A 12,361-nucleotide genomic window follows, 5' to 3' on the forward strand; every position below is an offset into this window, starting at 1 on the left:
GGCAGGAGCTCGGGTAAAACCCCTCCCGCAAGAGTAGGTGGTAAACTGCACATATAGGGCCATCTGCGCAATTCTGCAGATGGCGTCTGTGGGAAACGACACTGTTTCTACGACTAAGAACTCAGGTGGCGTGTGAATAAGCCGCTTTCCCTCCTAAGCTGTTTTTCCTTTCTCCTGTTAAACTCCTAGCTTCTCTTTCACCGTGGCTAAGGTGTCCCCAGTAGGGATGGCAAGGCCGCACCATGGAGATGCAACTCTGTCAAGCTTCTTGGTCACCTTCATCTTCCTGCAGCTCCTGCCTGCTGGGAACGGTAGGACAACAGCCCCTTCCTGACCCTAGGGGTGCCCAGGGTCAAACTGAGGTCTCCAACGGAAGCTCAGGACTAACGGTGCCCCATACCCTCAAAGAGGAAATGGGTATAGGGGGAGTACCTGTCTCCTGCCTGTGACTTAACCTAGCCCTTCTATTTGCATCTCTAAGGGAAATCAGATTTCCGTGTCCTTGGACCTCCTGAGCCACTTCTGGCCGTAGTTGGGCAAGACAAAGAGTTGCCTTGCAAACTGTCACCCAGCATCAGTGCCGAGGGCATGGAGCTGAGGTGGTACAGGGACCAGCCCTCACCAGCTGTGCACGTGCACCAGAACGGAGACGATGTGTATGAAGAGCAGATGGTGGAATACAGGGGAAGGACCACATTCATCGGCGACCGCATTCTCCGCGGAGAGGCCACTGTGAGGATACACAACGTCACCATGTTTGATAACGGGACTTATCACTGCATCTTCAGGGAGCACACATCCCACAACCAGGCCACCCTGTGGTTGAAGGTGGCAGGTGAGGGCTGTGTGGGTCTTTCATTCTGCTGGGGAGCCTCTCTCAGCAACAAACACCATGCCAGACCTCCAGAGCCCTGAGCCCCAAAGCTGGAGAGGCTTGGTGACACCTGCTCCCAGGCAAAACTCTCTTCCCACAGAACACTGTTTTCCCATCTGCCTTCCCTTCATCACACACCCTAGCAGCGGAAAGGGAGCACAGAGGTGGGGGAAGGGGTCAAGACACGGAAACCACTGGGAGGCAGAAAACACGGAACCTGCAGCAGAGAGTCAGAGAGAGGCAGCGAGAAGCAAGAAGCAGATTGAGAAATAAGTAAAGAAGAGAAAAACAGAGGGAAGGCAGGAACACAGAGAGAAAGAACAAAGAGAAACCCGGAGAGAGACAGAGAGGGAGAAGCTGAAACTCATGGGGATGAAACAGAGAAAGAGAGTGAGATTACTTGGGGATATGGAGAAGTTTCCCTAGGTTAATAGAATTTGTTATTTGTGGTCAGACAGACCCCAGCTCCTCCTTTGTCCCACATTCAGTGGGAAACTTTGTTTTTCTCCTTAAATCTCCCATTTCATTCGACTGTTTTATTTGGAAACACAGTGCCGCCTTAGTGGTGTTAATTACAAATAGGTGGTCCAGGAAGAGTCATAGAACCTACTAACACCTACAAGACATCCCCCGCCCCTTGGAAGCCACTAGCTACAGGGTCTGAGCCGATGTTCTTCCTTCAGGGCTGGGCTCATCGCCCGTTATCCACGTGACTGACAGCCAGGACAAAAGCATCCGGGCAGAGTGCACCTCAGCAGGCTGGTTCCCAGAGCCCGAGGTGGAGTGGCTGGACCTCAGAGGACAGCCAGTGCCCGCTGAGACTCACTTCTCACCCTCTGCCAGCACTGGCCTCTTGACTGTGGTATCCATGGTAACTGTCCAGGAAAGGACTGTGGAGGGTCTGACTTGCTCCATCGCTAATCCCCTCTTCCCTGAGAAGAAGGTGGCTGAGACTTACCTGCCTGGTGAGTACCTGTTCAGTTCTGCCATCAAAGCCACTAGCACGGGAGTCCAGGCACTGGGTGCCAGGGATATGTAGAGAGAGCTGTAGGGGCAGAGCCAGAGAAGCCCCTGCCTGCAGCCTGGCCAAGGGGGTCACGGGGACATTGGTTTCCAAAATGAAGCGGTTATGGGGTTGCAGGGAGATCCAGCAGGGAAGCAAGAAAGATGCATCCTGATGTTGGTGTTGCTGTTGTTGGTCTAAGATTTTTTTTTAAGAGAAGTTTTAGTTCATGGCAAATCTAACCAGAAAGTGCATAGATTTTCTTTAAAAATAGCTATTTATTTCTTTTGTTTTATGTGTATGAGTGTTTTACTGATTGCGTGCGTATGAGTGTACTGCCCCTGGAACTAAAGTTACAGATGGTTGTGAGCCGCCATGTGGGTGCTGGAACGGGACCTGGGTCCTCTGGAAGGGCGGGCACGCTCTTACCCACTGAAATGTCTCTCCAGCCCCTGGATTTTCTACATCCCTCATCTCACAGTCATAACTCCCCGGGTATGAAAACCCAGAAGGGTAATAACACGGGGATGAACAGGCAGAGACCCACCAGGGTCAGCAAGAATATGGGACCCAGCCGTGCTGGGTGCTCAGAGGGGTGCACACAGGACAAAGACATCTGTTCACCAGCACTGCATCACCAACACTGCATCACCACCAGCACTGCATCACCAGCACTACATCACTATCACTGCATCATCACCAGCACTACATCACCAGCACTGTATCATCACCAGCACTACATCACTATCACTGCATCATTACCAGCACTGCATCACCAGCACTACATCACCAGCACTGCATCATCACCAGCACTGCATCACCAGCAGCACTGCATCACCAGCACTGTATCATCACCAGCACTGCATCACCAGCACTGCATCACCAGCACTGCGTCATCACCAACACTGCATCACCACCAGCACTGCATCACCAGCACTGCATCACCAGCACTGTATCATCACCAACATTGCATCACCACCAGCACTGTATCATCACCAGCACTGCATCACCAGCACTGCATCACCAGCACTGCATCACCAGCACTGCGTCATCACCAGCACTGCATCACCAGCACTGTATCATCACCAGCACTGCATCACCAGCACTGCATTATCACCAGCACTGCATCACCAGTAGTGCATCACCAGCACTGCATGCTGCCTCAAGCCCTCTACCCTCTCTATCCACACTCTGTCTTCCAACTTATGCCTGGAGACCCCTGACCTTTATTTTTCTTCTTCAAATGGTTTTGCCTTTCCCCAGTGTTTTATAGTTGAAATCACACCAAATCCATTTTTATCAGACTGGCTTCTTTTAGTTAGTAACATGTATTTAAGAGCTTTCTGTGATTTTCCTGGTGTCTTAGTTACTGTTCTATTGCTGTGAGGAGACACCATGACCAAGGCACCTTAGGGGGGGGGAGCATCTAATTGGGAGTTTGCTTACCATTTCAGAGGGTGAGTCTTTTATCATCATGGCGGGGACCATGGTGGCAGGCAGGCAGGCATGGTGCTGAAGAAGTAGCTGAGAGCTCACATCTGATTTTTAAGTTACAGGCTGAAAGATACACTAGGCGTAGTGTGGGCTTTTGCAAGCCTCAGCCCACTCCCAGCGACACACCTTCTCCAGAAAGGCCACATCTCCTAATTGTTCCCAAACAGTTCCACTAACTGGGAACCAAACATTCAAACATAGAATCTTACTGGAGTCATTCGCATCCAAACCACCACACTTAAACAATCATTTATTTTAAAGAAATAAACTTATTAATAAATTAACTGTGGTCTATCCAGACAGTTGATTTATCTATTTATCTACTAAGGGCTATGTTTAGCTTTCCATTCAAAGTTTATTTCTTTAAAAGCTTGGGTTTTTGTTTTGTTTTGTTTTATGACTTTTTGAAAAAGGATATCACTAGCCAGTCTTGAACTCACAGAAATCTGCCTGCCTCTGTTTCTCAAGTGCTAGAATTAAAGGCATGTGCCGCCATACCTGGCAAAAGTCTTATTTCTAAACGTTGTTAAACTTACAGCTTAATTTTGCAAAAATAGCATAGTTTGCAAAAATAATAAGTCTCTGCCTCAGTTATACAGACTCACACTTTGATGGACTTCTTTTTCTTTAGAAATAGCAAACCTAATGTCTCTATCTTACCCATACGGCCATGCATATACAACTTCCTCAGTCCATTCTGCCTCAGCTCATGCCATGCGTTGTCCTGGGCTCATGGGCCACGGACAAGAGTGCACTGTTAGCAGTCCCAGACAGACAATGGAAGCCCATGGGCGGGGTGGGCAGGATCTGGGTCTGGTGAGGGCTGCTCCACAGTTCATAGATCTTCTTGCAGTGCCCTCATGTGGAGGAAGGGCCAGGACCTCTCTGAGAGACTTTTTATAAAGGCATTGTTCCTGCTAATGAAGCCCCACCCTCAGGACTTCCCCACCTCCCACAGCCCACCCGCGCCATCGTCTAAGAGGCTGGAATTTCAGTTTGGGGACACATATGCAGTTTATATAGCACTGTGTATCAGAAGACATCTCAATTTTTCAGAACCCTTTTTAGAAAGGTCTGTGAACACTGTGTCCCTTGAGTCTGGAACGTTGGTGTGTGTGTGTGTGTGTGTGTGTGTGTGTGTGTGTGCAACAAAGACAGTCCACTCATGTTTTTCTTGATGCCCTGGAATCCTCTTAGCCCCCCTGTTCAGAAGACCTCCTTCCACGGAGAGGGGACCAGTTCTACCTCTAATCCTCACGGCACTGGGGCTTGTCACAGCAGCAATTGCCTGTGCCTTCGGGAGATCGCACAAAGAGGATAAAAGTGAGGAGGAAGAAGATGTGGATACGGGAGCCAGTGCTGAGGCTGAGCCCTTACATGGTGAGTGAGTCCTGACCCTCACACCGGAGACCTAGATGCCACACTGTGGTCTGAGGCTTTGTCTTTGTGCCATCCAACACAGCGGGAACGGAATGACTAGTGGGGGTTTCGACTCTGGAATTTTCTGACTACCACCCACCCAGAGGAAACCTCATCCCTGAGATCCCTTGGTGGGTCATTCCTCACAAGATAATTCTGAGCAGTCTACAGGGCCTCCTTCTGGAAAACGGATAGACAGAAGCTTGAAGTTTGGGCTTGTCATTTTTCCATCACTGAAACAAATTGCCTGAGGCTCGTCATGTGTAAAGGAATGTTTACTTAGCTCACGTTTGGGGGCTGAAATGTCCAACATCAGGTGATCCATGTGGTGAGGGCTCCTTTGTTGTGTCAAATCATGGTAGATAGCAAGACAGAAAAAGCAAGGGATTTGGAGATCAGGGTCATATGGGAACTAGGTAGGGTCTCCAGAGAACTAGAGGATGTTCCCATAAGGCATTACCTTGGATGAGGCTCCTCCTCTTAAAAGTTTCCCCACCGCTGGCCAGTGACGGTGCACGCCTTTAATCCCAGCACTCAGGAGACAGAGGCAGGTGGATCTCTGTGAGTTGCAGGCCAGCCTGGTCTACAGAGTGAGTTACAGGACTGGCTTCACAGCTACTGGGAAACCCCGTCTCGAAAAACAAAACAAAACAAAAACAACCCCCCCACACTCCGCTATTCACACTGAGGACCAGGCTTCTAACAAGCAAACTTTGAGGACACATGCCAACCACACGCAACCCACAGAAAGGCCTGCATCTGGAGTACTGGCTGTGAGGGGTGGGTGTGAGTTCCAAGTTTTCTGTCTGCTGGCGGTGGTCTCTGTCGTCTCTCAGTCTCTCTTCCACAGAGTTTAGTCCCCTGGGAGCTGTCCCAGGCTATGCTCACAGCTGCCTCTCTCACTGCCTGGGGGAATAACAAAATCAGATTAAATGGGGCCGGTAACAGATTTATAGAAGTGGAGGGGAAACCTTCAAGTAGGAGACAAACCTTGGATCCCTCATCCAAGCGGGGCCAAGATGGCAAAAGCCCTCACATCTGACACTTTCCTCTCTCCACAGCCAGCCTGTCCCTGGACCCTGAAACTGCAAGTCCCAAACTCATAGTGTCTGAGGATCGGAAGAGTGTGAAGCGGTTGCTGTTTGACCAGGACCTGTCTCCCAGTTCCCAAAGATTTGACCAGGACCCCTGCATCCTGGCCCGAGAGCGGTTTGATGCAGGAAGGCATTACTGGGAAGTGGAGGTCGGGGACAGGAGGGCCTGGATTCTGGGTGTGTGTCTGGAGAGTTTGGGACGAGAAGGTAGGATCCCCAAGTCCCCTCAGCACGGTCTCTGGGCACTGGAATTTTACAAGAAGAAACTCCAGGCCCTCTCCTACCCCAGGACTCGCCTGTCTCCTCCACAACCCCTCCAGCGTGTGGGCATCTCCTTAGACTTTGAGGCAGGAGAAATCTCCTTTCACAATGCGGCCAACGGCTCCCTGATCTATGTGTTCTCTGGGCTGTCTTTTTCTGGTCCCTTACAGCCATTTTTCTGCCTCTGGACCCATGACCCCAGACCCGTCACTATCTGCTCAGTGATCAGAGAGACAGAAGAAGACACAGAATCCTCTGGAGGACCTTAACCTCCCTGGGTACTCCTGAGACATCCTTAGGAGAGAGAGGCTCCTGCCTTCTTGCCACCCTGGCTCTTGGTATTATTTACTGCATTCCTGTGTGAATATATGGGAAGACACCATGGGCTGGATATGCTGCCTCTGCCAAATTCTGTGCTGAATGCTGAGCGCCTCCCCAACCCTACCCAGGATTTCTGAAGATGTTGTCATTTGGAGATGATGCATTGAAAGAGATTAAGGTTAAAGGGAAGTCCTTGATGTACCTTAACCCCATAAACCTGCTGTTCTTGTAAGAGGAGAGATCTGGACACACACATACCCGGTGGGGAATCAGAGAGGAGACCAGCAATGTCTTAGAATCCTAGCTTCTGGGACTTAGAAAGTGGTTCCTGAGGAGTGAGAATCACGTGGCTCTCCTGTGCTGAGGTTCTTTGTCATGGCTGCCGACCCTCAGCGAGGAAAACGGCACAATAAAAATAACTGGGGTTGTCTGGCTCAGTGGTGGGTGTGCTGCGGCTGCTTCATAACTGGGTCTTGCCCTCTTCTTACTCTTCCTCTATCCTGTTCATCTTTCTTTTCCTTCCTTCGTGCTTTCCTCTCCCTTCTCTCCTTCTCTTTCTTCCTGTTAAATGTTGTTTATTTATGATGATGATGATGATGATGATGATGATGATGATGATGATGGGAGTGCGCATGCAAGTGCACGCACGGACATAAGTGCCATGCCTACGGAGGCCAAAAGCAGTATTTGATCCCCTAGAACTCTAGCTACAGAGGTTGTGAGGTGACACGTGAGGGTGCTGGGAACAAAACCCAGGTTTTCTGCAAGAGCAGCCTGGGCTCTTAGTCATTGAACCATCTCTCCAGCCCCTCCCCCTTCTCTCTCTTTTCTCACTCCGCCAATCTCTTTCTACCTTAAATCCTCTTCTCTCCCTCACTATGGCAGACTAGTTCAAAGGGCACAGAGGCAAAGATCTCAAGATTCCTAAGGCTTTGGTCAGAGCTCGATGAGGACAGAAACCACAAAAGTGTTGACAGAGAAAGCAGACTCAAAGTGGGTGTTGATGGACGCTGAGAACACAGGAGACAAAACTAGACCGTGGAACCAGCTCTCAGCTACCTGAGAGTCTTCCACTCTGAGACCGTGGGCAGAAGGGAGACAGAGACTGGGGAGTGGGGTGCTACTGCATGGTGCTTGCTCCACGGGTGCCGAGAAAATGCAGTCTGCCCTGTGCTGTGAGGCTGGAAGCCCCAAGAGAAAGAGTCACACTTCCTCTTGCTGCGGGGCGGTCAGTTGGTGGGATCTCTGTGGTGTTCAGGACCCCTCCAGGGGGACTGGGGCTTAAGGTTAAGTGCTCTGGCCTAAAAGCCCTTAAGGACTCGCCCCTCCATGTTCTGGAAATTAGAAATCGATCGAACTGAAGTGTGGGCAGGGTTGGCATCTCTGGGAAGCACTGGAAAATCTACTCCAGGCCTCCCTCGCGGTGTGAGGTAGAGTCCAGCCCCCCTTGGCTGGCAGAAGCATCAGGGCAAAGCTGGTGTTGTCATTGGATGGCCAGTTCCTCTCTGCATTTCTCCCTAAAAATCTTTCTCTTGGATATGCTTATCCAGCCCAGAACCCACTTTAACACAGGCTGACCCCACCCTGAGGTTGGTAACTTGAATGCATCTGCGAAGACACTTTCTCCAGATGACCCCAGTCACAGTTATGCCCACATATCTGCCGGGGGAGGGGGACGGACTCAACCTACCATAGTGGGTCTGAGTCGAAGGGCACTGCCAAGTGGTGGGCGCACCCTTTTGCACTGGAATGCCGCCTCAGAGTGAGATCATTGTCTGTAAGGGCTGTAGCAGTTATACGAGCTTCAGAGACAAGGTCCTCAGACACAGATGAAGAACGCCTAGGGTTTGGGGTTCACAGTCGAGAGCACAGCTGTGGTTAGTCTATGGAGTAGCAAGGAAGTGTCACAAGCACAGGTGGCCCTGAGCTGGGCTTTGGAGAGAGGCTGGCATTTGTATGGGAAGAAATGGGAGAAGAGAGGGACTCAGTGAAAGAGACCTGTCCTTGTCACCTGCACATTACTGTTTTCAACTTTGGGGTGATGTTATTTTTTTCCTTGTTTGTTCATCGGTGTGATATTTATATGTAACAAATTTGCTAATTAAAAAACTTATATGTAAACCAGAGATCCACCTGCCTCTGCCTCCTGAGCGCTGGGTTAAAGGCGAGTGACACCACTGCCTGGCTAGTTTTTATTTTTGTTTTTTAAGATTTATCTATGTATTTTACGTATATGGGTGTTTTGTCTGAATGTACGTGTGCACACCAAAAAGTGGCCCCTGCCTTTAATTCCAGCACTTGGAAGCCAAAGGCAGGCAGATACATGAGTTTGAGGCCAGTCTGGTCTAAGAGTGAGTTCCAGGACATCCAGGGCTACACAGGAAAGCCATGTCTTGTAAAAACAAAAATGTCTGTCTTCATTGTGTGTGTGTGTGTCTGTATGTGTGAGTATGTGTCTGGTGTGTGTGTCATCTGGTGTGTGTGTGTCTGTCTGGCGTGTGTATGTGTGTGTGTCTGCTGTGAGTGTGTCTGTATGTGTGTGTGTCTATATGTGTGTGTGTTGCCTGGTGTGTGTGTCTGGCATGTGTATCCGTGTGTATGTCTGGTGTGTGTACCTTCAGAGACCAGACTACAGCACTGAATCCCTTGGAGCTGCAGTCAAGGCATTTGTGAGCTGCCCAACGTGGGTGCTGAAATCAGCACTCCTGTTCCTATGATGGAGCATCAGGTCCTTTTAACTGCTAACCCGCCTCCCACCCACGAGCTTTCTTGTTTGAAGGGTGCAGCATGGTGAACAGTGGTCCAAGTGTAAATCATGTAGCAGCACCATCAGGAGGTCAGAGTCCTTTGCCATTAAAGTTCCCTGGACTTGTCGGAACTCCATCCCCACCATGACTCTACTGCAGGCAGCCACTGATCTGTGAGTTTTTTTTTTTTTTTTTATTTTGTTTTGATTTCCCGTCTCTCATTCTTGGACTTAATTTGAAGTCAGTTTGTTTAAACTGTGGAATATTACTGGATACACTGAGTTGAGAAGCTTCCTTTTTCTTGGCTTTCTGTGTGGCACCTCTATGTGATGAACCCTTTCACCCTGTTCTGGACTTTAAAATAAAAGGAATCACACTACCATTTTCTTGTCTCCTTTACTTCTGTGTTGGTCCCTTCCCTGTTGTCATGACAACATACCTGTTGCTGGGAAACACGTTTCTTAGCTGACACTTTTGGGGAGCACGTTACCTGATAAACCCCAAGTGACTGCCCCTTCTCACCATCCAATTGGCAGCTTCTCTCTCCTCTCCTATCCCGGTTTCACTGTCAACTTGACACAGCTAGAGTCACTAAAGGAAGAGGGACACTACAGAGGAGCTGCTTCCATCCGATTGCCTGTGGGCAAGACTGTAGAGCAGTGGCTCTCAACCTTCCTAACGCTGCGACCCCTTAATACAGTTAGTTCCTCACGTTGTGGTGACCCCAACCATAATATTATGCCATCGCTGCTTTATACCTTTAATTTTGCTACTGTTATGAATCGTAATGTAAATATCTGATAAGTAGAATATCTGATATGTGACCCCAGAGGAGGCAAGACCCACAGGCTGAGAACCATTGTTGAGACCCATTTGTACTGATGTTCGTGGGAGGGCCCAGCGGGTAATGCCACACCTGAACAGGTGGTCCTAGGTGCCCTGAGAAAGCAGGCTGAGCTTCAGTCCCTGTCTCCAGGTTTCTGCCCTAGTTTCTATTCCTGATGAGCCATACCTGCAAGCTGAAATCTTTTACTCCTCAGGCTGCTTTTGGTCATGATATTGTCACGACACTAGAAAAGCAAACGACAACTTCTAAATTCCCCAACACCGGCTGTGCCTGTTTGAATGAGAAATGCCCCTAACAGGCTCAGGAGTTTGAACTCTTGGTACCCGGTTGATGGTGTTGTTTGAGAAGATTGAGGCGGTGGGGCCTTAAGGGAAGAAGTATATTTTTAGGGAGCAGAGTTTGAGGGTTTACGGCCTCAACCCACTTCCAGCTTGTCCTCACTGCTTCCATTGTGTGGTTGAAAAGGGATCTGTCTATTAGCTTCCTGCTCCAGCTGCCCGCTGCCATGCCTCCCCTGCCATCATGAACAGTTCCTCTGAAATCCTTAGCCCAGAGTAACTTCCTTCCTTAAGTTTCTCCTGGTCAGATACTTTATCGCAGGAACTGGAAATTAACTAATACAGAAGCTGAACAGGGAGGCAGAGTTCAGCTTTGTGTTGATTTGTGAGACGGGAAATCCAGGCTGGACTGGAACTCGGCTTCTGCCAGTATTAGTTTAGACTGAGCTTTGTGATCACGATTTCCTGCCTGCTGCCCCTTGCTCCAATGAGGCTCTCAGCCGATTGAATGGTGGCCATCCACACCGGTGAGCAGGGTTCTTCTTTACCCACTGATAATTTCTTCAGTGCGCTGTCATGGAGACAGACAGGAGCAGTATGTTACCAAGTCAGGAGGCATCACTTTGCCCAACCCTGCTGACGCATTGACCACCATGGCTGGTTCACCCAGGCTTCATGAAAAGGTAGGAGCATGTCTCTAAACGCTGGTGAGCACGTCCAGGGAATCCTGTGGGATTGTCTGACTCTATCCTGCCACTATGAAGTCCTTCCCCATCTCATTCCCCTATTCTCCCTTAGTTCCAGTGTGTGTGTGTGTGTGTGTGTGTGTGTGTGTGTGTGTGTGTGTGCGTACTCTAAATTGCATGCATGTGCACTGTGGCACGCATGAAGGGCAGAGGACAAGCTGGTTCTCTCCTTCCACAACGTGAGTTCCGGAGACCGCACCCACTCAGGTAGTCAGGCTCGGAGGCACGTGATTGTGATTTTACCGCTGAGCTTCTCGACAGCCTCCCATTCTCCCTTTAAAATGCCTAGTGATTCTGTACAAGTCTAAGTAGAGCTCAGGCCCCCAAGAGTCCCTCCCCCACTGGAATGTCGCCTTTCTGTGTAAGACCTGCTCTTACCCTTCACTGTCTAGTTTAATCACAGACAAAGGAGAACAGGAAGTGAGCCCACATTTTAGAAGTTGCTCCTCGCTCTTCTGGCCCCACCCCTGCATGCTCATGGGGTTTCATTGCACCCTTTCATGTCCCCATGATTTATTTGGGTGGGAGGCAACTGCGTGAGGAAGGTTCTAAAGGATTTTCTCATTCTTGGAAGAATGTGAACCATGTACATGTAATGCTCACAGAGGCCAGAAGAGGGCGCTGTATTCCCCAGAGCTGGAGTTACAGACTCCAGCTGTTGTGAGCCACCGTTTTGAGTGTGGCAAACCAAACCCTGGACCTCTGGGTTAAACCATCTCTTCAGAGCCCAGCTATGATCCACATTTATGAGTAAATTTCAACCAAAGTTAAAAATATTCTCAAAAATAATGGCCACAGTTTACACGGAAATATAAAATTGAGATTTCTATAGCACCTGTAGGGACTTTAGGTGAGGGTGAAAAACAGCTGGCTGCAAAAACTGGAAGGGTTGCTTGCTGCAGTCTGTCTCACAATCTTCCTCAAGTTCTGTAAATGGATAAAAATGGGCTAAAACTCAGATCCTTAATCAAGAGTATCAGTATTCGCATGCATAGCAAAGTGTCTGCCACGTTTTGTTTTTTTCTAATGTAGATGTAAATAAAATAGCAATGGAGACATGGTAGTATAATTTCCCCAAGGAGGGCACCAGATCGAAAGGGCGGTGTTCAGCCAAGCACTTGTGAGGCCTAGAAAGTTACCTTTCCTCTTTGGTGGAAGCTGGACAGTTAACATAGGACTCAAACCAGGGAACCGGTCCCTACTGAGATCTGCCTGCCTTGGCCAAGATGGTGAATTGTCATTGTGCTTTCAGGTCCTGTTGATTATTTATTTTGTTT

General features: G+C 49.3%; 1 protein-coding gene across 1 annotated transcript; it reads left to right on the forward strand.

Moving 5' to 3' along the window:
* The first annotated feature begins 226 nt into the window (after positions 1–226).
* LOC126514708 (butyrophilin-like protein 10) lies at positions 227–6,969 on the forward strand. The gene is made up of 5 exons (XM_050163803.1): positions 227–311; positions 482–835; positions 1,558–1,839; positions 4,569–4,751; positions 5,852–6,969. The coding sequence occupies exons 1-5, from the start codon at positions 227–229 to the stop codon at positions 6,412–6,414; spliced, it is 1,467 nt and encodes a 488-aa protein (XP_050019760.1). The 3' UTR covers positions 6,415–6,969.
* The last annotated feature ends 5,392 nt before the right edge of the window (positions 6,970–12,361 follow it).

The sequence above is a fragment of the Alexandromys fortis genome, unplaced genomic scaffold (genome assembly GCF_014885135.2).
Source record: "Alexandromys fortis isolate MF-2015 unplaced genomic scaffold, M_Fortis_MF-2015_v1.1 scaffold_149, whole genome shotgun sequence".
NCBI classification, from domain to species: Eukaryota; Metazoa; Chordata; class Mammalia; order Rodentia; family Cricetidae; genus Alexandromys; species Alexandromys fortis.

Coding starts and splice junctions, on each gene's coding strand:
- LOC126514708 (XM_050163803.1), top strand. CDS start 227: ATGGCAAGGCCGCACCATGGAGATGCAACTCTGTCAAGCTTCTTGGTC. Junction 836..1,557: donor CCTGTGGTTGAAGGTGGCAG/GTGAGGGCTGTG, acceptor TTCTTCCTTCAG/GGCTGGGCTCATCGCCCGTT. Junction 4,752..5,851: donor TGAGGCTGAGCCCTTACATG/GTGAGTGAGTCC, acceptor CTCTCTCCACAG/CCAGCCTGTCCCTGGACCCT.